General features: G+C 48.9%; 1 protein-coding gene across 2 annotated transcripts in view; it reads left to right on the top strand.

Annotated features, from left to right (window-relative positions):
• REEP5 (receptor accessory protein 5) overlaps window positions 1–27,978 on the top strand; it is a 264,547-nt gene that overhangs the window by 185,568 nt on the left and 51,001 nt on the right. For both annotated transcript variants that reach the window (XM_069625504.1, XM_069625505.1), the window contains exon 4: window positions 27,503–27,671. In XM_069625504.1, the coding sequence (XP_069481605.1) occupies window positions 27,503–27,671 (169 nt within the window). The remainder of the gene's footprint in view (window positions 1–27,502; window positions 27,672–27,978) is intronic.

The raw sequence follows: 27,978 nt of genomic DNA, 5'->3' as shown, positions 1-27,978 counted from the left end.
GAGGGGTGACTCTCCGCGTCATCGTCGGAAGTCTCGTCGGTCTTCTTCTAGGAGTGGGTCTCGCCACTCCTCAGCCTCTTCGAGGCATTCTCGGAAGCGCCGTCACCGGTCGCCTTCCAGGTCCTCTTCCGAGGATTCTGCACGGCACGTCGGTTACCCCACCAGCCGTGCGACGCCGGAGGAATGGGCTTCCTTCGGGAAGAAAATGTTGGCGATTCTTGAGTCGCAGGGTACTCAGCCGTCCGCGCCCCCGAGTGGGGTCGGCCGTGTGAGGTCGAGAGACGCCGCTCGCAAGAGTGGTCGGCACGAGTCACGGGAGCGGTCCCGTTCGGACAAGGAGGCTCGTTCTCGCCGTACCCGTTCCAGGTCCCGGTCCTCGACGCGTTCGAGACCGTGTGCTCCTGTGAAGTCTTCGAGGAAGACATCGACGTCTGAGGCGTCGAGGGCGTCGACAGGCTTTCTCGAGGCTCCGGCTTCGAGGACGTCGTCGAGGCCGTCGACGATCAGGTCGTCGAGGGACACGCTCGGGGCTCCGGCTTCGAGGGCTGTGTCGACGCCGCCGATACTGGAGGCGCTGCATCTGACGTCGACGCCGATTTCGTCGACGCCGATCCTCTCGGCGCCGTTGCCGGTTTTCTCGGCGTCGGCGTCGATTCGCTCGACGCCATCGACGCCTTTCGTGTCGGAGGTGCCCCATGTCACGGGTGTGCCCCCTAGGAAGGCTCTGGTTAAGAGCAAGCACTCTCGGGTGCCTTTTCGCCGCCTGGAATATATTTCGGAGGCGGATGAGGATTCTGATGGCCTGGTTCCTAGTCAGGTGCCAGATGAAATTGTCTCGGGCCATAGTCAGTTTGACGATTTGAGGCAGTCACTGCTGGATGCCAGTGGACTGGACACCTCTCCGGAGGTGGAATTTTGTAGGCCTGAGCCTGGCTCCCATGCCGATTCCTCGTACCGGCGCCTTATGGCTAGGGTGTCTGAGTATCTGGGATGGTCTGCTCCCCCAGGGGAGTTTGTGCAGGATGATCTGACGGACATCCTTGATGTTGGTCCCCCAACTGACCCGGTACTGCCGTTCCATATGGCTTTACAGAGAAGGGTGGCGGCGGCTTGGACTGCTCCGGAGAGTCTCCCGGCGGTGGGCAGATCCTTGTCGCGTAAATACCGTCCAGCCAGTAGCGACCCCTGCTACTTGACCAGGCACCCCACTCCGGAAAGTTTGGTGGTGCAGGCGGCCACGGCCCCGGCAAAGCAGGCGTCGTACCCTACCATCCCTCCTGATAGGGACGACAAACGTTTTGATGGCTGGGCGAAGAAAGTGTTTTCTTCTGGTGGTATGGCGCTTCAGGCGGCCAACTCCATTTGTGCCTTGTCACGTTTCACGCACACTCTGTGGAACTGTGTTGCGTTAGCGGCTGAACATATTCCCGAAGGGGATGAACGGGATGGTTTCCTTTCTATGGTCCAGGATGGTAAGGATGCCATGTGTGAGTCCGTTCAGTCGGGTCTGGACTTGGCTGAATGCGTCAGTAGGTCCATGGCGGCGAGCACCGTGATACGCAGGTTTGCGTGGTTGCGGAAGTCGGGGTTTGCTCCTGATGTGCAGTCCCGGCTCCTCAAACTGCCCTTTGATGGTGAACACCTTTTTGGCAGCAAGGCTGACGAGAGCCTTGAGAGGTTGCAGACCTCAAAAGCTGCAGCGAAGTCATTGGGCGCTGCAGTTCGCCAACCTCCGCCTTTTCGTCCTAGGGGACAGCAGTGGAGGGGTGGTTTCTTTCACTATTACTCATCCTTCAGTAAAGCGAGAGGAGCTGGCAGTCAAAGAGGCCAACGCAGGGGTACCAGAGGTGGACGACAGGGTACCCGTGGTGCCAAGGCCGCTCGGGCAGTTGCCTCTTTGCCCTCAGGCAACGCCGCAGCCGCTCCTGCTCAGTCGTGAGGCCATGTCCCATGGTTCGCCGGTTGGGGGAAGGCTGGCGCAGCATCTTGTAGAGTGGCAAGCCATTACTTCAGATGTGTGGGTTCTGGAGATCATAACCCACGGCTACTGTCTTCCTTTTCGGCACAGGCCTCGCGACAATCCACCGGGGAACCTCTCTTTGCAGAGTCCGGATCCGCTCCTTGCGCAGGAAATTCAAGCCCTGCTGGAGAAAGGCGCCATAGAACTGGTGCCTGTAGCGGAGAGGAACATGGGTTGGTATTCCCCTTATTTTTTGGTTTCGAAGAAAGACGGGGGATTGAGACCCATCATGGACTTGCGCGGTTTGAACAAACTCCTCAGGAAGGACAAGTTCAAGATGGTTACTCTCTCTCAAGTCCTCCAGGCCCTTCAGCTTCAGGACTGGTTGGTGTCACTCAACCTCAAGGATGCTTACTTCCATGTGCCGATCCATCCCAAGCACAAGAAGTACCAGAGGTTCGCGGTTGGCGACTCGCACTTTCAGTTTCGGGTCCTGCCGTTCGGATTGACCTCCGCCCCGAGGGTTTTCACCAAGCTCATGGTGGTGGTGGCAGCGCATCTCAGGCAAGGGGGGATTCACGTCTACCCCTACCTGGACGATTGGTTGATCAGGGGGAGCTCTCCCGAGCAAGTCCTGGATCATCTATCGATCGCCTGTCGCTCCCTTCACAGGCTGGGCTTCTCCCTCAATTTAAGTCCCATTTGACGCCAACACAGTGGCTCCAGTACATCGGAGCAGTGCTCGACACTTCCCTGGGGCAGTGTTTTCCTCCCCAGGTGAGGGTTCTTCACATTCAGCAGATGGTGCACAAGTTTCAGCATGCCCAGACGCTCCCAGCGTTCGAGTTCTTGAGGTTGCTCGGCTTCATGGCATCCTGCATTCTTCTGGTGCCAGAGGCTCGCCTGCGGATGAGATCTTTGCAGTGGGCACTCAAGACGCAATGGTCGCAGTCCTCCGGCAGGATGTCGGACTCGATTCAGGTGCCGTCCTCGGTCGCCCGGGACCTTCTGTGGTGGGCCGTCGAAGGCAACTTGATGAAGGGGGCTCCATTTCGGCTTCCCTGGCCGGAGGTGACGATCGTGACGGATGCATCCCTCACGGGATGGGGAGCTCATGCCAACGGGCGCACAGTCAGCGGTCGTTGGTCTCCGTCGGAGTCCAGACTCCATATCAATCTGTTGGAGCTGAGGGCCGTCAGGCTAGCCCTGAAGGCTTTTCTGCCGTCTGTGCGAGGGAAGAATGTCCTGATCCTGATGGACAACACAGTGGCCATGCACTACCTCAACAAAAAGGGGGGGGCAGGGTCACTTCCTCTGTGCAGAGAGGCGATGCAGCTCGAGTTCTGGGCCATCCAGCAGGAAGTTTCGATCTCGGCAGTTCATCGGCCGGAGCCGAAAACGTGACGGCGGACGCTCTGAGCAGGCAGAGCGCGATCTCTCACGAGTGGGAGTTGGCTCAGGAGATTCTCCTGGAGATCTTCGCCCTTTGGGGGACCCCTCAAGTGGATCTCTTCGCCTCCAGTGTCAACCGGAAGTGCGAAAGGTACTGCTCGCGGGAATTTCCTCCAAAAGGAGCCTTAGGAGACGCGTTCGTGGTGGAGTGTTCATTCCCGCTGCTGTACGCGTTTCCTCCAGTCCCCGTCATCCCGCAAGTGCTGCGGAGGTTACGGAAGTTCGGTTCCCGCATGATCCTCATTGCCCCGGCGTGGGCTCGGAGGACGTGGTACCCGGACCTTCTCGACTTATCCATCTGCCCTCCACGTCGTCTTCCCTACCGAGACGATCTGCTCTCACGGGAGGGGGGTCAGGTTCTCCACCCAGAGGTCAGATCCCTCAACCTTCACGCTTGGCTTCTGAAAGGTTGAGGTATAAGGATTGGGACCTCCCTGAGGACGTGATGGAGGTGTTGCTTTCGGCCCGAAGGCCGGCAACGAAGTCTCTGTACCGTTGCCGTTGGCGTAAGTTCTGCGACTGGTGCAGAGTTCAGAATGTGGATCCTTTTGCATGTGACATCCCCATGGTTCTGTATTTTTTACTTTCTTTGGCCCACAGGGGCTTGCAAGTGGGTACCGTTAAGGGTTACCTGGCGGCGCTGTCCATCTTTAAGCGCTCGTCTGAAGAGTGTTCTTACTTTAAAATCCCTTTGATTTCACAGTTCCTGAAAGGGCTCACTAATGTGTTCCCTCCGTCACCTTTCCTGGTGCCCGGTTGGGATTTGAACCTGGTTCTTAAGTTTCTTATGGGTGCTCCGTTTGAGCCTTTACATTCTTGCCCTTTGAGGCTATTAACTCTGAAAACTGTGTTTTTGGTTGCGGTTACTTCCGCTCGCAGAGTGAGTGAGTTACAGGCACTTTCAGTTAAGCCTCCCTTCACTGTATTTCACAAGGACAGGGTTGTCCTTAGAGTTCGTCCTTCTTTTCTTCCGAAGGTAGTGACGGAATTTCATTTGGCCCAGAAGGTTGTTCTTCCGGCATTCTATCCTCCTCCGCATCCTGGTAAGGATGAGGAGAGGCTCCATAGGCTTGATCTTAGGAGAGCTTTAAGCTTTTATGTTTCACGCTTGTCCCGGGTCAGAGTGGATGATCAACTCTTTATTGGTTACGCTGGAAAGCGTTTAGGGCAGGCTGTGACGAAACTGACTTTGTCTTGCTGGATTATTTTGGCCATCTCGGAGTGCTACCGTTTGGCGGGTAAGGACCCACCGGCTGGCTTGCGGGCCCATTCTACCAGGGGTATGGCTGCGTCTACTGCCCTGCAGAGGGGTGTTCCTATTCGCAACATCTGTGATGCAGCCACCTGGGCTTCAGTACATACATTTGTACGTCACTATTCCCTTGATTCCATCCGAGCATAGGATCTGGCCTTTGGCAAGGCGGTCCTTTGCTCTGCTATTTGATTGGCTATTCTACATTTTGATTCTAAATTCTTTCCCTCCTCCTTGCTTTGGTACTGCTTTGGGAGTCTGTCATAGATCGTCGGAGGACCCAATCCCCTCGAAGAACAAGTTACTTTCTTACCTGGTAACGTTCTTTCGATGGGATGGTCCGACGACGTATTCCATATCGCTCCCGCCCGGCCTTCCCCGCTGCAGAATTTCTTTTGCGATTGCAGCTTACGTTCCGCAAGGCTTGGTGTCTGACTGGCAGTTGACTTATGTCACACGTTCTGGGGGAAAAAACTACAACTGAGGCTATGGGCGTCGTGCGTCCTACTTATCACATCGGATGACGTCGGACGTCGGAGGAGGTCCTCGACGACGGCGCATCGACGTCATCGACGCAGGACGCAGACGCCGAAAAAGTTTCCGAAGCAGCACAGCTGTGGTGATTACATGTCATAGATATGGAATACGTCGTCGGACCATCCCATCGAAAGAAGGTTACCAGGTAAGAAAGTAACTTGTTCTTCTCTATGGTATATGGCTTTTCCACATTGATGTGAACAATCTTAATTTGCCTTGCAAATTTGCACATACTGCAGGTCCCACATATGATGAATCCCTTCAAATCTCGGGTTAGCCACGTTACCTGTGCATTTGCTGCTTTCATGAAATAGGGACTCGAGATTGATTTCAATGTTGGTGCTCTTTTGTACACAAACCTGGGACACTCTTGTGAATATTCATGCAAATCCTCATCTGAAGTTAAAATCTGCCAGTGTTTTTTCAAGATTTTATATACCAGATAACCTCCTGTTGAACAGTGGGTAATCATTATTACTCCTTTATTGCTTGTTTTTCTAATCTTTGACTTTAACATATCTTTCCTCTGAGTATTTAATCCTCTTTATTGTCTTGTCTATTAGTTCAGTATTATAGCCTCTATCCGAGTAGCGTTACTTGGTGCATGTTAAGCCATTCTCTCCCAATGGGTTATAACTGTTATTGCTGCGTGAGTAGATGCCTGTGGTAAGGTTTTACAACAATATCTTTACTTTCTTGTTAATATGACCAGTACTCTTGATGCTAGTAGTTAACACGTCGCTCTGTATATGTGAAACTTAATTACGTTCCGTTTGAGGTTGCTAGAAACAATGGTTTGTGAATTACTTTCTATTCTTGCATGTTTTCTGTGTAATGTGATTGCAATTAGCATAATGAATGGCAATAATTGTATGCAACGTCCTCAAGCTTCACTAATGGCATTTGGGATTCAAATGCTGTGGGAGAACTTGAGCTCCTGTGTTCGGAATGTTCGGAACGTGTGCCTAATACACACACTTTGAACAGTAAGTTGTTTAGGGATTTTTTCTCTGTTTGCAACTTTGCCTTTTTAACATAAGCCCCCCCCCCCCCCCCCATCTTCAATTCTGTCCCTCTGAAATTCATATCCTTCCCATAGGGGTTGTTCGAATTAGTATCTTAACTAGAAGGATTGACTGAAGGAATTTCAGGTCAACAGCTTACAGACCTTTTTTTTGGTGAAACATTGATGGTAATCTGGTAAACTTTATTGACTCAATTATAAGAATCGAGATATCAGTCTTTTTTATTTTGCTGACCCGATGGGACTAGCTCGAGTCTAATCTACGGCACACTGGGTGGTTTCCCTTCTACTCCCATTAGCGATTACAGACTCAGAGTGAATATTGAAGGTGGCAAATTCTGCTTGGAGAGGAAACCAGTGCTCTTGTACACCGTGATTTGAATAGTGCATATTCATTCACCTAGGCACTATTTTAAGAAGTAACGTTGCACTACAATTTTGATGAGTGGGGGGGCACTCGCACCAGTGATCTTCAATTTCTGTACGATTTGACCGATAGGTCAGCCCTTGGAGCAGGCCAGTTTAAGTGCATTTGAGAATACACTATGCTAAAAAAAAAAATTGTAAGGCAATATCAAAAATGGAATGGCCACTGACTAAACTGCAGATATTTAACAAAGCAGCAGATTGGAACAAGTTTTTGAAGACTGGGTGCATATGCTGGCACAGTAGAAGACACCATTGTGGCATGATGGGTGTCTGGTTAAATTGTGGCACCACTGAACTTGCACTTAAGAAGCGATAAGCTTATATGAATTATGATTTTTGATTAATATGGACTTGATTCTAATATATTTGTCTTTTTTCCATTGTTCATTTTGCCTTCCTGGTTTATTCCTTTGAGGTGTGTTTCATTATTACCAATTTTGGAATGTTTTTTTGTGTTCACAATTATGACACTGACTGATTTGTTGGTGTTAATTTCATATGTCTGTGCAATGGATACATATTGTGTTCACAAATGTTAACCTGGTTTTTCATAATGTGGATTCAAAAAACATTTTGGTTGTTTCAAATTGGTAATTGGGCATCCATATTTAATATGTTGAAAACTAAGATTATGTGATTGGCGGGGTGGGGGGGGGCGCTAGAGATGGGCGTAGGTCCGTAAAGCTCTCCAGCACCCGACACTATCCAGCAGGTTATCCGGTAAACTCCTGCTCTAAATCTATGCACGGACGGCGGTGATCTATATTTAATAACGCCATGCCCCCAAAACTAGAAAGCTGGAGTGAAACGGCACCATAATTCCTGGAATCGCGCCGTGACCGCAGGCCGACTCTGCAGCGTGGTGTGGAGGAGGGGCAGCCTTGCGAGGAGTGGGTGCGGCGTACTGCCTGTGTTTGTCCCTCGCGCAGGGTCGAAGGAGCGAAGTGTCGGTGTGGCCCAGGCGGGTCCAGGGAGGTGTACCCCGGCCTGGCGAGTCCAGCTGTGTGCTGTGACTTGGTGAGGCAGAGCAGGCGAGCACCGTGTGAGGAGCGGGGCTGCCGCCGACTGCAACGGAGTGGGGTGAGTCCTTGCCCCCCCCCCCTCAGGACACCTGGCCAGGAAGGAGGAGTTGTGGCTGCGGAGGCATTGGTTGGCTCCCACGCACCTCCGTGGAGCAGCTGGACGGCTGTCGGGGCGACTGGCCCTGTGGTGCCTCGCTGGGTCTCGGGGTGGGGATCATAGCGCAGGCCTGAAAGCGGGGCACATCTGCTGACTTTGGGTTGTGGGGCCCAAAATAATAAAATTAATTTAAATAAAAAAAAAAATACTTCATTGAGTGCGTGCACTTTGAACCGTTGGACCAACAGAGTGCTGGCGAAGAACTACGAGCTTGGGTGGGGTGGTGTAGCTGCTGAGCCCACCCCCCCCCTCCCACAGGTACTAGGGCCTGGAAGTTGAGTGGCTTCATGGGAAGACTCCCTGAACACCTGTGATATACGTGAATAGAGACACTGAGCTGCACCCAAGGGCCATTGAGTCTGCAGAAACCGCCCCCTCTGGTGGTGCTACCTGTGCTAGGGGGAAACACAAGGGCAGGGAACCTAAGACATTGCTCCTGTGATCCTGTCCTGGTGCGGTTGGGGAGGTGGCATCTGCACTCCGATCTGGGAACGGATCTGGTCCCCTGGTGGGGGCTCCAATCATGGTCAGCCTGCGAAGGCATGTGGGCCCTGGCACGTGGAGTGGGGACGGATCCCTGGGTCAGAGAAGCTCAGGGGGAATCCTCGTAAAACCACAGGCACTTGGACTCATAAATAGTTTGCGCTGGGCCGGCGTCCGCCCGAGGCCTGCCCCGGTTATGCAGCATTTCAAAATCCAGTAAGGGGGGGGGGGGGGGGGGCAAACAGCAATCGAAGTTGCATTTTGAGATGTCCACCCCAGCTAAGAACTGCGCAATGATGGAGGATCTTTCTGCGACAAATGCCTCGGGGACAGGCCCTGACCCTGCCACCGCCTTTCAAGACATCAAGGCCATGCTCACGCAGTTGCAGTCGGGGGGATACAGTCTCTAGATGGAAAGCTCAATACCCTGACCTGCAAGGTGGATCACATGCAGGTCAGTCTGGACAAGCACAGGGAGAGACTGAATGAAGCGGAGGGTTGCCTGTCCGGTGTCGAAGATGTGACGGCCTCGGTTTCGGGCGAAATGTCTGTGGTAAAGAAGGCCCTGAAAGAACTCGAGGAGAAGCAGGAGTAAAACTAATCGAGGTCAAGAAGGAATAATATAAGGATAGTGGGCCGGGCTGAATCGACTGACCAGAAGGACATGGAATCTTTGGTTGAAAACATACTGTTCGAGGCACTGGGGTCCAAAGGGAGAGAGCGCATAGAGTTCCTAGCGGGAGAAAACCGATTCCGGGAGCACCACCTAGGCCACTGATTGCTCGTCTATTGAACTATAGGGACAGGGACACTGCGCTTAGGAAAGCGCGAGAAAAGGGTGTTGTCACATACAAGGGGGATACCATCAAATTTTTTCCTGACTTCTCGGATAAGGTGCAAGCGGCCAGGAGAACATTTTTTAATATGAAAAAACAGATGCGTGACGGGAATATGAAATACGCCATGTTATTCCTGGCTAAGCTCCAGGTTGAACATAATGGTCAGTCTTTATATTTTCAGTCTCCGGAGGAAGCTGCATCCCTTCTTGACATGTTACCGGGGGCCTCCGAACAGCGTGGGAATGAGTGTGTTCCGTTGTTTCAATGATAAGTTCACTGCTGCATTTGGTTTCACTCATCTGAGCGGGATTTGCTATACTTGGAGCGGTATGCTGGAGGGTCGGGTTCGCAGCCGCTCCCGTTGCAAAAGCAGGTTGCAAGCATGCCATTGGCACATGGGGGTTGGGGGGGGCGAGTGGTTGGGTTACTCGGGGGCGGGAGGGTCATGTGGGATGGGCAGGGGGGGCTGGGAGGGTGGGACGACATCGACAAGTTGGGGAGGGGTTGATGGGCGGAAACTACCTGGTGGTCTGGCACTCCATCTCCAGTCTGGAGGTTGGGGGGGGTTCTACTGGAGGGTGGGGGACATATGTTCACTGACAAGTTGGGGTTGTTGTTGGTGGGGGGTTGAATGGGCTTGACACATTTGACTTGGGCCCTTCTAGGGACGCTCTGTTGCTTCGACTCGGGAAGTCGGGCCGATTTGCAGGCTGTATGATTACCGTCCAGATGTAAATTCTGTATGTGGAATATCCGAGGATTGAAGTGCCCCATAAAACGCAGTAAGATACTGCTCTATATGCAGAGGCATAAGGTCGAAATAGCATTTCTGCAGGAGACACACTTAACTAAGGACAATGAATCTGTCTTCAGGAAAACCTGGGGTTGCCATAGGTATTTCTCGTCCTACTCCACATATGCCCGGGGGGTTTGCACATTGATTCACCATGGGGTCGGGTTCCATCAGATCACGGTGATAAAGGATGAGGGGGGGGCAGGGGCACCATACAAGGGAAGTTGTACACATTAATTACTATGGGCCCAATAACGATGCGGTGGAGATCCTTGACTGGATAGATCGGCAGCTTGGAGGTCTATCAACTGGGGAGGTGATCTGGGCGGGAGATTTCAACACTGTGATGCAGCCTGAATTAGATAGATCTAGGGGCCTGCAGGGAGGCAGGAACAGAGGGATGATCCGTTTGCGGGAGTTGGCATTCATGTGGGAAGGCGCCGGCGTGTGGAGAGTGAGACACCCGGGGCAAGGCAATGCATATGTGACTCCGATACTCATGGGTCGGCCTCAAGGTTGGACTTTTTTCTTATCTCGCAGTCCTTGCTGGGTGGGGTTAGGGGGAGTTGAGATCCTTGCTCTCACTCTCGGACCATGCGCCTGTGCTTCTTGACCTGGGAGTAGAAGGGCATGCTAGCAGGGAGTTCTCGTGGCGATTCAAGAGTGATGCCTCTCGGATACGGTATTTAGGGATGGATTGCAAGCTGCGATTAACACCTTCCTCGAGTTAAATGTGGGCTCAGTGCAGTCTCCAGGGATACTCTGGGAGAGCTTGAAGTGTGTGATAAGGGGTGAATGCATATCCCAGGAGGCTGGTATTCTTAAATTAATTAGGAAGGAACTGGCGGCTAAGGAAGCTATCTTGCAGGCGGCCAATCCGGCGCCTTCTGACCAAACTTGAGCTGAGATCCTTAAGCACCGACAGGAGTTCCAAATGCTGGTGCTAAGGGAAGTTAAATTTCTGGGACGTGCGACTAATCTGCGGCAATATGGGGAAGGCAATAAACCCGGTCGCACTCTTGCGAAGGCGACAAAGATTGATAGTTTTACGGGAAGAATCCAGGTGATTGCAGATGAGCCGGGGAATAACAAATTTGAGGACACAGTCCAGCAGTTCTTCCAGTTCTATAGTCGCTTGTACTCTTCGAGTCTGCAGGCATCCCTTGGGGACATTAAGGATTATTTAGATAGGGTTGCGCTACATTGGTGCACGGAGGCTCAGAGGGAACTTTTGAATCGCCCATTATCGCTAGAGGAGGTATTAAGTGCGATTAAATCTCTACCGTCTAGGAAATCGCTGGGGCCCGATGGGTTCACATCGAATTTTATAAATGTTTTGCGGACTCTCTGGTTCCTGCCTTGCTAGAGATGTATCGACACAGTGTGGAAAAGGGAATCCTACCGGATTCGTTGCGGGAGGCAATGGTAGTAGTTCTGTTGAAACCTGATAAACCAGATAGTGAATGCTTGTCCTATCGCCCTATTTCATTAATTAATATGGACAATAAGATTCTAGCGAAGATTTTGGCCTCAGTGCTGGCGTCCTTTATGCCGGAGATGGTATTAGCGGACCAGGCAGGATTTGTCCCGGGCCGCTCTACCTCATATGGCCTCAGGAGAATGTTCGGGTTAATGGCAGCAGTGCCCCCTGGGGACTCGATAGTGGCTGAACTACTATCGGAAGCCACTAAGGCGTTTGATTCTGTTAATTGGCCGTTTATGTTCTTTCCTTCGTCGTATGGGAATGTGGGCCCACTATATAAACATGGTGAAATTATTGTAAACACAACGGACAGCGAGTGTGTGAGTGAATGGTCAACGTCTCCTATCCCTCTAGAGAGGGGTACAAAACAGGGATGTCAATTGTCGCCCCTACTTTTTGCTTTGGTGACAGAGGCATTGGCGGAAAGGATTAGGGACGTCCATCTGCACAGGGGGATTCAATTGTATAACCACAAATTAATAATTTCACTGTATGCTGATTACATGGTATTGGTCATTAAAGATCCGGGGGTGAATTTGGATCCAGTGAGGAGGGAGGTTCAGAGATTTGGGGAGGTGTCCGGGCTGCAGGTGAATAAATCTAAATCAGTCTTGTTCCCACCAACTGAAGCCACGTCCCACTTCCAGGACACATGGGGTTTTCAATGGCACATGACCTCCACAAATTACCTGGGCATCTCTATCGCGAGGGATCTGCGGGTGGTGTACCAGAATAAGTATCTTAAAACTTTGGTCAGGGCTAAGGAAGCTTTGGGCAGATGGAAGAGGCTCCCACTGAATCTATACGGGTGGGTGTCCGTGGTAAAGATGACGCTTCTTCCAAGGTTCCTTTGTCTTTCTGAATGCCCCAGTGGCGGTCCTGGGGGAGTACTTTCGTAGTTTGAAAGCTGCAATAATTCAATTCATATGGGCAGATAAACCGGCCAGAGTCTCGTGGGATAAGTTGGTGGCCCCGGTGTCAAAAGGTGGTCTGGCGCTGCCAGAGTTTGAGACGTACTATGAGGTAGCTCAAGCAGGGTTTTGGTATATTGGCACAGTTTACAACTTGATGGGCGCCATTATAGAGGTAGAAAGAGCGGTAACCGCGCCTAATCTGTTTAGGTCGGTCATCCTGTTAGCCCCGAGTCGGGTACATTCTCCAAGGAACCTGGTGGAAGTAACGTGTAAGGCCTGGACTAAATTAGAAAAGAAAATGAAAGGCGAGGTTCTATATTCACCCCAGCTCCTGGTTATATACACGCCAGGAATACCCCTGACTAGTGAAAAAAGATTTGTAGATATGACGAAAAAACTAGGTATTACATGCTTTGGCGATCTGTTCCCTGGGGGAAGGTTTGTGTCGTTGGAGGAATTGCAGGGGAGGGGGACACTCGGCCCTGGATCTATTCCTATTCTTTAGGCATAAGGTGAGTCTCCCACTGGTGTTTAGTACCTTTCCGGACCAGCCGCCGATATCCCCCATTTTGGATAAGATGCTTGAGGTCCTGGTGGGAAGGCGTTTAACCACGGGGTTGTACTCTGTTCATTCAGACCAGAGGCACAGGAGAATCGACCCTCGGGGAAAATGGGAGCGGTCATTGGGAAGGGAGATCTCGGAGGATGCATGGAAGTACTGCTGTGAAGGTGTTAGTAAGGGAGTCATCAATTCTGGGTACAAACTGATTCATTTCAAATATATCCACCAATTTTACTACACACCTGCTAGATTAATGGAATTCTTCTCGGGTGCTACGGGGAGATGTATTGGATGCCTCTGGGAGATGGCTGATTTCCTTCACGTTGCTTGGGTTTGTCCGAACATACGACAGTTCTGGGAGGGAGTGTTTGAAACGATTGGTGGGATCATGGGCCAAAAAGTGAGCCCGGATCCAATGATGGGATTGTTGGGCTATACCAAAGAGGTTCCTAGAGGAACGCGGAAATTGGTGGCCCTGCTCCTCATATTGGCTAAGCAGAGTGTGGCCATGCTGTGGGGGAAGGGAAGTGCCCCAAAAATTTCACAATGGAAGGATGACTTCATGTATTGTAATGATCTGGAGAATGGATGGGGTTAGATGAATAGGCAACAGTGTTGTGATACGGGTATGTGGGATGCGGATACATATTATTTGCTCAAACAACCTGCAATTGATGCTGCTGAGACCTGGGTGGCGGCACTGGATAAAAGACTTAGGCGGGTAGGCCTGGGGTTGAGCGCTGGCAGTCGTTCCATGGACGGGCGTTCCTGGAGGACAGTGAAGACTGATCAGAGGTAATAAGGACAATAATTACCCACGTAGACTATACCCACAGAATTGGTGATCAATGTCAAGCTATGGTGTGTCAAGGGGGGGGGGGGGGGAATTTGGGGGTTGGTTAGTATAATGTGATGGTTGTATGTTGTTCATTTAAGAAAATTTATAAAAAAATAAAGTTAAAAAAAAGATTGTGATTGGCATAAAAATAATGTTCTATTATGTCTATGGCCCTGATGTCGACCTTGCGGAGGTCGAAACATGTCGGCTGAATTCTTATGTAATTATTGGACATTAAAATATCATTTTTTTTCCAATTCTATATTGTGATTTACCTCTATGCGTAGCTCCATGGTTAGGAGCACCAGGTTGATAATTAAAATGACAAGATACATGGGAGATGAATATTGCTGAAAGGTTCAGTGTGTTTTGGGGCGACCTTGGGCTCAGGTTGGTAGCAAGCATCCATGTATGTACCCTCCCAAGTGCATTTACAATTTCTTCAAAATTGAATTTTTCATGTATTCACATGCTGTGAATATTCCCCGTCAGGCTGGGAAACCCTGTTTACTTCGACTTAGTAATTTTCCTATGCAAAAACATGACACCTTGAGTGTCCCATCGTTGTCGTAGGTGGTTTTGGCAATGGGAAGTCGAGTGTATAGCTCCAGCCCCAGCAGCTTCCCCTCAGATTTCAACAGTCTTCCGAGCTGTTGGGATTCCTTGTTTCTCTCCTGATAGAAAATTGTGTTTCTTCGACAATTAACTTTCTTCAAATTTCATCTTCCGGTACAACCAACATCGAAATACATTTGTTTCCAGCTCCAACCATGCCAACTTTAGGACCTAAAAAGTCCTTATTTAGGGCATGCGACACCTGCGGCCTAAAACGTTTACGAGGGGGCCAGCACACTGAATGTTTTAACTGCCTATACCCGAACCATTCCGCTGACAGCTGTGACATCTGCCAGGGTTTCTCTCAAAAGCCCCTTGAGGACAGGAACGGACGCCTTGTCTGCTGGCTCAATGAAGGAGCCTATCCGGCGTCTGAGGTTGGCTCATCACGGAGTGGGAGAGCAACCACTCCCTCCGACAGGAGGTCACTGTCAAGACAAAGGTCCAGATCTGAGGAGCCGGTGGCAAAAAAGCAAAAACAGGTGAGGCAAAAATCATCCTCTGGGCACGATGAAGCCAAATAATCTTTACCTGTAAAGAAACCACCACTTAGTTGTGAAAAGTCCCATTCAGGGTCCAAACATTCTTCCAAGGATCCGTTGACGAAGTCGCCTAACAAACCAAGGGAGAAGAGTTTGCACCCATCATCAGCAACCACCATGTCAGATTTCAGAATTACCGAAAGAAGCCAATATTTTGTCCCCTAAGGGTATTTTAAAAACCCCAACTGGGACCACGATGCAGCGTGACCAGGCTCCCCTGGGTATGTCCCCTATTGCGTACCCAGTTATGCCAGAAGACATTCTGCAGCAAGAGATTAAGTCTGAGGTGTTTTTTGAATCCGATCCTGAAGAAGGAACTTCAGATCCTCCTCCAGGGTCCATCTAGAGAGGAAAACACACCTCTAAGGTCTCAAACCCCTACTCTGCCATCAGCATCTGCAGGAATAGGTGGTATGCAGACACAATAACCCCTTATAAACTCGCTTTCCCTGCAGGTCCTTACTAGGCTGCAGTCAGTTAGGTCAGCTTGACGCCAGGCTTCCGCTTGCACAAGCAATTCAACCTCCTGGAGAACCTCACGTTAGCCCTCAGCAAAGGGTTCCAACCTATCACTGTAGATACCAGTGCACCCTCCCTTGGATGCAAACTCCTCCTAGACCTCCACGTGCATTCAGTCCACGTAGGAGAGACCAAGAAGAAGGGAATTGATTGACACTGACCAGGGCACTGATCCGAGGGATATAAGTTCCACTGCCTCCTCGTTTCCACAGAGCTGACATGCGGGACACAGATCCTGATCAAGATGCACCGGGTAGCCCGGCTCAGCCTTCGACTCTGGACAATATCCGGGCTTTTCACTCCATGATGTCTAAGGCATGATGTCTAAGGCATGCCAGGAGTTTGATCTAATTCCAGATGAGGAGAAGAAAGATTGTTTCCTCTTCGACCATATGGGTAAACGCAAGAAGGCCTGCCTTTCCATACCCATTTTGGATCATGTGTGGCAGGAGGGCCTCCATACTTTGAAACATCCTTTTACGGAGCTGGGAGTTAAAGGAAGGTTGGAGAAGTTTATGGGTCCAGAAATTAGACCGAAATGCCTTACTTCGCAACCTGCTCCAGAATCAGTTGTCTGTCTGCAAGCCGCAAGGCTCGAACACAACGCAAGTGTGCCACTCCGCCAGACAACGAAAACCTGAAAATGGATGCCTTTGGAAGGTTCTCATCATTGGGGCGACAAATGTTAAAGCAGCCAATGCCCTGGCTATTGTTGCACTATATGATCGGGAGATGTGGCACCGCCTGTCTCCTTTATTGGACCACTTGCTTGAACAGCAGAGAAACGAAGCCATGATGCTGGTGTTCGAAGGAGAGGAAACCTCGAATCACAGCATCAACATCGCTGTAGACATTGCTGAAACAGGGTTCAAGTTGATCAGCAATGGTGTAGTCCTTAGATGCCAGGCATGGCTACTTTGCACAGATTTTCGCCCAGAAGAGCAACGCAGTCATCTATATGCCATGTGAAGGGGAAAATCTGTTTGGGGACAAAATTGATGAGGCCTTTAAAGCCATGAAGGCTGATTTGGACACCGCTAGCTCTCACAGCCCTTCAAAGCAGGAGGTTCTTTTGAGAAGCCTCGGGCAATGCAATATTCTTAGCCTCCAAAGGCAACAAGAACTATGGTAGGCCCGGATATTACTCTGAGGGCTATGAGCGGAATTATCAACCTGCCCAGTGCAACAGAGAATGTCAAGGGCAGCGAAGCGCGTATCTGCCACCAGAGGGGTGGGCAAAATAAGGCGCAACAATGACTGCTGCAAGGGCTGGAGCCCCAACTCCTTGCAGCCGCCGGAGCTGTCCCTGCTGAGGTTGACTTCACTGTATGGAAAAAGCTCACAAGCCCCCCTGCAACCCTTGTGGGATTTCCACTGCACCCTGGCCATCCCGCGCCCAAAGCAGCCCTTCTCACCATTCTGCTCTGCACTAGGAAATCTTGTGCCTTTTCGGCCACGTGCAGCACCGACTCTGTGGAGGAACAAACTTTTTACACATTTTTGCTCTCATCTTGCCTTAATTAAGAAGGTCGCCGCACTCGCTCGGGGGTCCCCCACTCCCTTTGTCACCACCGTTTACATGGTTACTAAGCAACAAGTCGTGACACTACTATCTTAACTAAAAGGTGTCTGCCAGCAGGTGGAAGCTGGCCCACGTCGAAGGCCTGCTGTAAAAGGCCCTGTCCCGAGCCTGTCGGAGGCGAGCAGACCGTGGAACCGTTGTGCAACAGTTAATGCACCTGCTTTCTTTTAATCTTGGACCCCCAAATTTCCAGGAAAGCGCATACCAACTACATCCTAACTAACTTGCAGCACGTAGCGATTATTGACCTTATCACCCCTACCGCCTCGTCTGTGCATGCGAAGTAGTCAGCGGACTGAGGCTGCGTCATCGCCATCCTCGCTTCCTATCTCACGCCACTCCACCCCTTGGCAAAAGCGTGACCATATTACGGCTCACCTGGAGAGCTCTTAACTCGTGAACAAGTGCCCACCACCACCACGCTTAGCACACCCACCACCCCAGCCCCTGAACACCACTTTGTGCTATCAACGGACTCTGGCATCGCGCAGCTGGTGCATCAGACATATCTCAGAGAAATGGTGCCACGTACCAGCCCACTTGCCTCTGTGCACAACGGGTCTCTGTGTACGCTGTTTAACACTGCCTGATATATAGTGCCATAAGTGACTCATATACTACACTGCACACAGATTTTACAATGTTAACATACTGCCACAGAGGCTATATAGTCTATGCTGCCCAGTTTAACACTTCCTGAAATATATTGCCATAGGTGTTACTTATTCCATGCTGCAAGCTATGTTCTGGCCCACTTGCCTTTGCCAGTAACTGCTCCCAGTGCATACCCGGCCAGCCTTGCCTCCAAATCTACTGCCTTGGGCAATATTGAACACTCACTACCCCCTAGCATAAAAGCTCAGTGAATTCTCCCCATCTGGAAATGCATAACCTAGTTCAACACAATCCCTCAACACCCCCCCCCCCCCAACCCCCCACCCACTGCAACTCCGGCACCACAACTTATCACCAATCAGAGCAACTACGACCCCCACCACCTCACTGAGAAATAAAGACTCAGTGACCAGATAAAAACCCTTCCTTACCCTAGGAACACGCACCCGTCTAAGGAAAACAATCCCCCTCGTTGCCACACCTGCGCCAAAGCTACCACAACCAATTCCACTGTATCGGGTGCAACCACTCAGCAATACTCAACTTCTGAAAACTTAACCAACAATGACCACCAGGAAACCCATTATATCTAAAGTAAACAGCCCACCTAACGGGTCTAAAGAGAAAGATACGCTCCCTGCCATCAAGGGAGTCCTCAACGCCAGATCCCTCCCTGCGCATGCCCTGGACATCTCAGACCTAATTACCACCAATGATCTAGATTTCATCGCCATTATGGAAACCTGGCTACATCCGGCAGCTGGCCCAGCCCGTCCCTTGCACTTACCTTCCCAGATGAATATTCCATCAAAAAAGCTAGAACCATCTCAAAGGGAGGCAGTCGCCTTCATCTCCAAAACGAATCTAAGCATAAGAGAAATACCAAACCAAGCCTTCCCATCTGGAGAAACGTTGACTGCTAAAATAACGCTATCTGCCACAGCATCCCTCTTAATCCACCTCATCTACAGGCCTCTGGGCCCCACTTCCTCCTTTGAAGACGACATAGCCGCACTACTAACCACAGACCTCAAACTTTCCAAGGTTCTCATCCTAGGGGACTTTAACTTGGGTCTCTACGCCAGCACCGACACTCAAGCCACAGCTCTGGCTAACACCATAGAAGCACCAGGATTCACTCTTCGCACCGCAGGCCCAACTCATGCCAAAGGCCGCATGCTGGCCTGACTGGCCGATCACAACTGTATCACCAATATTTCTAACAATGACCGATGCCTGTGGTCGGACCACCACACAATACTGTTCTCCATCAACACGTCCACACAATCGAGTTTACCACTATCCTTGCACCTGCAACCCAAGCTCGCAATCACCGTAACATCACGCCGGCTAACATGCTTCCCTTGCTTTCAACGCTCACAGCACACACTGAAAAGGCCACTAACCCTACATCCATGGTAGATACCTATAACAAGACCATGGAGGCCGCTATTAATGAAGTGGCCCACCTTGGCACCCGCAAAGCTAATTCCAAAGCTCACATCAAACATTGGTTTAGCTCTGAGCTTAAAGACTTGCGTGATAGAAAAAGAAATGTAGTAAGTAACTGGGGAAAAAAAACCTGAGCCACAGCATCAAACTTCAGTTCACCACACCACCCTAGCTACAGAATATAAAGAAGCCACCCTCCAAGCCAAGAGCAATGCATACAACACGCATGTCGAGAATGCCAACTCCGGCATCAAAGAGTTATTTTCTATCCTACAGGAACTCGAATCACCTTCTCTGACTCCCAACCATTGTATTCAGGACAAAGCCTGGTGCGAAAGCATACAAAAAGCACTTGTGTACAAAATTGCATACCTACAACGCAAACTGAACTTAAAAAAACTGAAGCTCGCCTCACCCGCCCAACCTACTACCGCAGAATACAACCCTCCGAAAACACACCAGAGGTTTGAATTCTCACTTATTACCATAGATGAGACCATTAAAATCATAAAGGGCCTAAAACCTTCAAAATGTCAAGGAGGAGACATCTGCCCTCCCACGCTGATCAGAGAATGCGCAAGCAACCTAGCCCCGTTTTATCACATCATTAATTAACAACTCCTTTGCCTCCAACTAAGTACCAGAAAATCTGAAGCAAACGTGGGTACTTCCTCTACTTAAGAAACCCACACTGGACCCGAATGTGCTAACCAACTACTGGCCCATGCCCACAGTTCCCTTCTTACTAACAATATTAGAGTAGCCTATGTACAAATCCAGAACTATCTCGAAACGCATAATCTTCTAGCCTCTGCCAATCAGGATTCAGACCTGGCCATGACACCGAGCCCTCTTGAATCTTAAAATCCAAATGGATCAAATCAGACAGAGGTGACCTAGCCATCCTCCTCTTACTGGACCTTTCGGCAGCCTTTGATTTAGTGAATCACAACATCTTGTGTCGCCATCTAGCTAGCAATGCCCACTTCCCTAACGACTCCATAAGCTGGATTGAATCATTACTCTCGAATCGATCAATGAGTCTTCTCCCCCTCGGCGGCAGCACCCCCCTAGCCCAGTCACATGCAGAGACCTACAAGGATCTTGCGTCTCCCCTACTTTGTACAATGCGCTCACAAAACCGCTGTTTGACAGGCTCGACAAATTGGGTGTGACATACACAAGTTATGCGGAAGATACCCAAATAACTCCTATCAATCACGGGTGAATACGACAAAGACTACAAAACCTTTAACGCCATCTACCTCGCTATCCAAGCCTGTATGGCTCAACACAAACTCTGTTTTAATGACGATAAAACACAGATTCTGTTCGTAGGCAGCCCTTCTAGGCTTAAGAACCTCCCACCCACTTAAAAATCAGTTGACATCAATGGTAACAGTATCACGGTAGCAAAGACGAGGGGCATACCTGGACTCGGCACTAACTCTCTCCCTACAAGTCAATGCCATCACCTCAGCCTCTGCATATACGGCTAAACTTATCACCGCTTTCAGACCTCTCTTAACTATGGAGAACTGCATCACACTGGCCAGAGCCCTGATCCTCTCAAGGATCGACTACTGTAACGCTATTTTCGCAGGGTCCTCTGCTGCCGCTTTCCACCTTGAAGAGGGATCTTCCCGAGGCCTATTCAACATTCTGATGTCCTGGAGCATGCCTGACCCTGTGCATGACATCCTGTCGTCTTCCAGTGTTTTGGGGAGTTGAAGTTGTCCATCGGACATTTCCAGCTGGTGGGCCACTGATTATCCTGCAAGAGACTGGAGCCACCTCTAGCTAGATCCAATACAGATACCAAAAAAAGCTGCACCCACAACCTCTGGACCTCTTGCAACCATTTGTGGCCCAAGACATACCATTCTTGAATCCCCTATGTTCCCATAAAGATTCAATGGTCGTAAAGCCCCATCCTTGCAAATGACCCTTGTCTAACCGTGGGTGGTTCTGGTCTACGATTACTTCTTGGTTACCTCTCACTGGAATGGAATACATAGGAGTTGAAGTTGCACTGTTCCATTGTGGGAAACCCTTTCATTGACTACTGCATGTCATTATCTCAAGAAAATTATCTATTGGCTTTTGGCCGAATCTTCCTTGCATGGATTTGTAACTGTCTTTACTCCGTCACAGGTACTTCTCTTTGAACCTGTCCCACTGGCACCCTGATTCCAGTGCTTGTTGAGTAGGGGCAGGATTTAAAGAGCTTTGTAGGTATAACATTATACTTCTAAGGTACAGGTACATGATTTTGACTGTTTAACCAATTTTGTGTTATTGTTCCCGCTTTAGTTTAAATAGTATTGCTTGTGTTTTATCCATTTCTGTATACCAGGCATGGATTACTTTAACTGCCATAAAATGGTGGTACTTGCACGTAGGAGGCAATAGTTGGCATATTAATGCAGCACCTCAGGAATTTATTTAGCATTATGACTATACATACTTAATTTAGAATATGATGGCATTAATTACACTGCCTCTGGCCTATGTTGGTTCTGCTAGGTCAGTTTTCTGCAACCTTTGGTTCTCCAGTTGTTTTGGACTTCAGCTCCCTTCAGTCCTAGCCAGACTTGACTGTTGAGAGCATGGGATTTGCATTTCCAAACATCGTGAGCCACAGGTGGTCTACCTCTGGCATATTATAACCCGAATAATGGTCTATTAAATAGCACTTAAGTTAAGATATGGTTGGTAAGTAAAATGGGCTACAAACGCAGACAAGGCGGTTATTTTATTATTCCCAAATGTATGTTTTTTTTTTAACCTGCTATGCCACAATCTGTGGTACCATGTGTCAAAGGTCATATGATGTCACTTCCACTACCCCTTGCATTTTGAGAAATTGACCCGCTGAAGACTATTACTGGTAAGTAATGTGTTTCATGACGCACAGGAACCAACATCCATTTTTCCCAAGCCTTCATAAGACGTGTGAATTACATAAATCCAACAAACAAAAATCATTTGAGTTGTTCGAAAGTAAGAACTGTCAAATCATGGACCCCTCCCTCATGACAAACACCAGTGTGCAGATTTCCTTTCTACCAAACAATCTGTCTAATCTCAAAGGTCCAAGGCTCGCTCTCTGGGTGCAGATCTGCTTTTGGTGATCCTATGGTACGTGAGCTACAGGCTCTCAGTAGATAAACCATTCCTTGGAATACAAATGTTTTTACTTCTTGAGGGAACAAGGTTTCTACCGGAGACGCTTTACAGTAGCACAACAGTATACAAGGCAGTCAAGTAAGAGGTGCCTTACATAAGAGGGCATGATAAAGGGTAATGAACAGTAAACATTTTTGGGGAATGTAAAATGAATAGACCAGGGGGCAAGACATGACGTATAACTGACAGAAGTCAGCCGAAATCGATGGTTACAAGTGCCTTAAAGCTGTAGAGCCAGTGGTCTAAGTGTACGAAAAGAAGTAGGGGAACTGTTTACTGCTGCCTGCCCCCACTCACCACAAACCCAATCACCACGCCCCCTCCCCCACACAATACAAATCCCCAAACACTTGCACCTGCTGTTTAAGGGAACGTTCAGTGCAAAGCACTGAAAGTGCACGTTTCAACTTCTTCCTATACTTTCATTTTAAAACGAAACCATTCCGGAACGGTTTCTTTTTCAAATAAAACTATAGGAATGGTGAAACATAGTTTAAAAAAGTAGAGGAGCACCGCTCCCGACCGGGAGGGAGGTGACGGTACACAAAGCCATGCGTTTGCTAGGGATGATGGCGTCATGCATTTAATTGGTTCCCCACAAGCATGCGTCCCATGCAAGAGTGGCTCAACAGCCAGTGGTGCCAGGCCAGCGGACGATGGGAAGATCTGGTAGATGTCTCGCCAGCCCTCATGCTCTCGCTGCAGTGGTGGTCAAGAGAAAACCTCTTGAAGGGGAAGACCTTCACCACCCCTGCAGTGGAAGCCGCTGTCACGACCCGTGCTCACTTCGACCACTGTGTAGAGCTAGGGACAGCAGGGTCCTAGAATGGAGGATGTGAGCTGGGATTAGTTTCTTCTAGGCTTTGGCGGTATGGCTTTTCATTACATATTTAAAGGAGTGGATGGTAGTGCTTTTGGTTGGGAGTGGGTCGAGCATTCCAGTGGTGAGCTGCAAGGATGGAGAATGAGCCAAAGCATGACAATGCGCATGGTGGGTGTAGGGAACAGAGGGTCAGGAGGGTGATGGAGCATAGGTTGCACAGAGGGGAGCAGCAGGAGATGGTGCTAGCCTTTTGGTGGGGAGGACAAGCCTGTTGATGGATTTAAAGACCACTTCATCTAGCGATCCATCTAGCATGGAGGCAGAGGTGGGAAGTGGGAGAAGAGCAGAAACGCTGCTAGAGTGTATGAGTGGGAGGAGTACAGAACAAGTCGGAGCAGGACGCTAGCACAGTAGTTAAGGTGAATATAGAGTTAGTACGAGGGTTTTGGTGTGAGGAGGGGGTGGATTTTCCTGATGGTAAGCAGGCTAATCCTTACGTCACAGAGAGGGGTAACCGCCTAGCAACGTTGAGACATACTATAACTTTTGTATGTAGTTAATTATATTGAAATTGGTGGTGTATGCAACAATACACCAATGAGTCATCCTAGTGATGTAATCTAGAACCCCCTGGGGGGTGGACAAGACAATATAAATTGTATTGTACGAGTGTGCTGTTATTAAGAGAAACCACTTTTTTTGAGGTGCAGTTTTTATTATTATTGCACACCGCTTTCTTTATCAAAACAGCAAAAACCAAAATACATTGTCCTGATAAAATGGAAAAGCAAAAGGTACAGGCAGTAATAGAGCATAAGTCTCAGACCTGTTCTGTAAGCAAAGGAATAAAGTAACCAGAAAGCAAAGCAATAACTAAATTATGATAATAAACTTTTGACCAAATCTCTGCTTGACATCATTTGAGTGGCAAAATTATTTACCAAAAACAGAGGCATCAATGATAAGATACATTTGCATCAATTACAAAAAAAAAATTTGAAAGTAAAAAAATATGGCCCCGTTCGGGGAATGCTGCAACAAGAGCAAAGCAGGACAGACTGGTGAGTGTTAGTAGATAGTGTACATTTTCATATAGCTCAGGAACAATTATCCTTGCGGTGTCAATTATGAGTCCTATACAGTTGTACACTAATTTTTCGATCTATGAGTGACCAAGCCTCAGTCGGTCTAATCCTGGCAGCAGTAGTAAAGTTTTGAAGGCTGTTGTGAAAAAGGTTACATGCCCTTGGGAGATGTGGAGAATTGAGATGGTTGCTAGGAAAGGGGAGCATTGGAAGCCGGGTGGAAAGTGACTTGGGAGGAGTGGGGGGAATGAACATGAGACATTGAAGTGCCACCCGCTGGTGGATTGCTGCAAGAAAATCAGAAACCTGTGATGTGACATCAAGAATAGTGTACAGCTGAGTGGCTGTTATGAGTTGGAGAAGGTGCGCTAGGCGGCAACGCAGTTGAGCAGTTCTGGATCCGAAGGTCAGATGGTGCGAAGGAGAGACGTGTAATCCATCACATCCAAGGTGGCATTTGCACTGGAGAGTTTGTGATTAGCAGAAGTCAGAAAATTGGGTACATGAGTGGCTGTTTTGATAGAATGACAGCTGTGCAAACTACTGGAGAGGCTCACTGACGTTCTTAGTGTCAAGGCAGATTGAGATCTGTTAAAGACGAGCCTTTGAAGGATTTTAGACTAGCAAAGGCGAGATCGGCTGATATTGGAATTGCTATGGTTGGTGGTGATACTCCATGTATTGGGCTGGTCGCCAAATGTATACATGTATTTCTCATAACCCCTCTTTGAGCTTTGAATGGGGAGAATTTGCAATGGTGGTGCCATTGCCCTTTCCTCACCTTACACTTGTTCACGGCACTTCTCCAATGCGTTTTATCTGGTTGTGATTCTTCAAATGACAGCAATGTCATTGCCATCAGAATATCCTAGTAACCCAGTTTATGTTGGTGCTACATTTGTCTGCATGCATGTGGTAGTCCGTCATGCTGCAATGCAGGAATTTAAATTGCAGGAAACATCCATTAAAACATTTTTTCCTGATTATTTCCAGTCCATCAAAGGCCAGAGCAGGGTAAAACAGGTAGTGAAAGTAAAAAAGGCTAGTTGGACCAGATCTATTCTGGATATATTTTCGTTGACTTCATGTAAGATGCCAACTGTTGGGGCCTTGTTTTTTAATCCTGCATGATCACTTCTTGCGGTCACCTACCTTTGACGTGGCACTTCTAAAGAACTGTACTGTGGCTTTGGGAGGATAAGGGATAACTGGAAAGGTGAATCGGCTTGGAATTCCTGGGCACATGCATTTTAGAAGTCAGTTGGTTGTAATAATCAAATGTGCTGTATGGCGACGTAGCTAATGCCACGGTCATGCAAGCCTCCATTCAGGGGCAGTGAACCCAGTGAAGCGTCACATTCACACTATTGCCCACACCTAAACTGTTCACTTTCCTGAAATAAAATGTACTGTCCAATCTTGACCCTGGCAGAACAGAAGGATATGGGATGGGCATACGCCCAGTCATGTACCTCGGAGTTAAAGCCCTCTCTCCTGTGATGTGCTCAAACTGCATGGTCTGCTTTATATTTTTTATTTTTTTATTAAATTAACACACAGAACTGCAGTAACGAGTGATTTATATTAAAAATAGTGATTTGTGATGTAATGATATTCCCTAAAATCCTGCGATAGACTTGCTTTGGACGGTTCCATGTGTTAATCTCCCCGCAAAAATGTCGCCATACAACAATATCTCCATATTTCTGCAGCGATATTGAGCCATGGAACCTACGGGGGGACACCCCCGCAACCCCCGGTCCAATAACCCCATAAATTATCCCCACCAATATCTGCTGTGGCCTTACCCTACAACGATATATATGGCGATATTATTGGTGGGGATAAGATCACCTGATACCGCTTTGGACTTGTAAGGGGGGGGGTCACTGTGGTGATGGCATGGGACTCTGGGTTATCTTTCCCTGGAAGGGGACTTGATATTTGCAAGTTACCACTACAACTTGAAAGGTAAACTGGTTAAGTGTCGCCCAACAAGTGCTCAGTCACGTTCAATAGTTGGAAGGGAAATCTGAAGAATTGTCAATTGTGCGTCGTATGGTCACTGCTTGTAATGGACACTTCCATCATATGCTAAGCACACGAGACATGCCAAGCGTCATTTATCTGGTGGTTTTACTTCCCTTTGGTCTCCCTCTGTTAAAGTACGGGGTTGCCTGCTTTACTCCTGAATAGTGCCAGATGCCTCTTGGGCAAATGTCACACTCTATTCGTTTGTTATCATGCCATAGCACAATTTACCTAGGTGTGCTCTTACACGAAGCAGCTGCACTGCTGACTTCCTCCCTTCCGTGTGTCTTCCGTATCTAAAACACCTTTTTCACCGTAGTAGCCATTTTTTCTCTTGTACAAATCAATTCCTGCCTCTGTGACACAATACACGTTGACACATCGATTTGATGTGTGCATGAATTGCTCCTCAACTCGGGCCGGTTAGTATATTAGCGGCCTTGCTATAGAGACTAGTCGCAGCTGAGGCAGCATCAAGAGCAGGTGTGGAGGAAGGATGCTGGTCTCAGCCCAGATTCTGGGCCTGGGCAAGCACCCAGACCTAGACAACAGGGGAGATGGGAGCAGTCAGTCCAGCATGTGGAAAGCAATAGGTGATCTGTAGTGTGACACCGTTGGTTGAAGCAAAACTACTAAATTCTTTACACAGGTCCCTGCTGACACCTTCCATTGAATCCCACTGGTGATGTTCCTCGGCATGGTTTCCCACACTCACCCTCTGGTCGCACTACTTGCTTCCACTTGCCTGAAGGGGTTCCTGGCGCTGATCACTCGTGCTGCTTTCTCCAGGTTGTCCTCTTCTTGCAACAGTATATTTCTGCTGATGGGGTGTTGATGGGAAGAGGTCCCGCCCGAGCCCCTGATCAACCATTGGGAAGATGCTTTGTTAATAGGAGGGTGAATGGTTGGGGGCTTTGCATACAGTGAAAGCAGATGGCATGCAGTGACACGTGCACATCGTCCAATGCAAGTGAAGGAAAATGCAACTTGATTTACTTGGCATGCAATTTTGTGCTATGACCTTTGCCACTTGCCCATATCTGATCAATTATAATGTCAACAAAGCAGAATCTGGATGCCGAAGCTAAACATGTGCCTCTTAGAAAGCAGCTAGTTGTACAACTCTCAGAGCATAGCCAGCGCCAAACAGGGCCACTAGTTGCTGCAGTAGTTTACAAAATGTACCGACTCACTGGGTCAGTTAAACCTGCGTTTGCTCTGACTTGCTGTTGAACAAAAAAAAGTTTGTTTGCGATGTTAATGGTTGTAATGTGCCCATTGTGCTGTATTTCCTACCCATCCAGTGTGCTTTTCTTGTGTGGTGCATGGCCCCGAGCCCGGCCAATGGGGCTGAAAAGCTATATACAAAAGTCATCCGCCCCTTGTTCATGAAGCATGAGGCCACAATGGATCGTGTGGTGAAAGATCTCCGTGATAAGGCTGCAGAGACTGCAGACACAATTACCAATGAAGGTAAATAGACCTAACTTTACCTACTACATAACATGGAAGAAACGGCTGTATTTTAATCCTTTCATATAGCTCAATGGTAACAAATGTTTTGCAAAAGGTGTTGTTCCTTGCTAGCAGTTTATTTTCCATGCCAAAACTGTTATTTTTTTGTTAAAATATTTGTATTTTTAGGTTGTCCGCCATTTCATGCAGGAAGTGACCTTGGAATGAGAGGAAGTGAATTATGTAGATCCTTAATGGGCACAAAAGGGCCAAAATAGACCTTGCATATATAGCGTCCTTTTATTACAGTGCACCGTGCTGCTGT

This window comes from Ambystoma mexicanum, chromosome 6p (assembly GCF_040938575.1).
Source record: "Ambystoma mexicanum isolate Mex_15411 chromosome 6p, UKY_AmexF1_1, whole genome shotgun sequence".
Lineage (NCBI taxonomy): Eukaryota > Metazoa > Chordata > Amphibia > Caudata > Ambystomatidae > Ambystoma > Ambystoma mexicanum.
The sequence above is the reverse complement of the archived record's forward strand: the minus strand, read 5'-3'. Positions and strand labels throughout refer to the sequence as shown.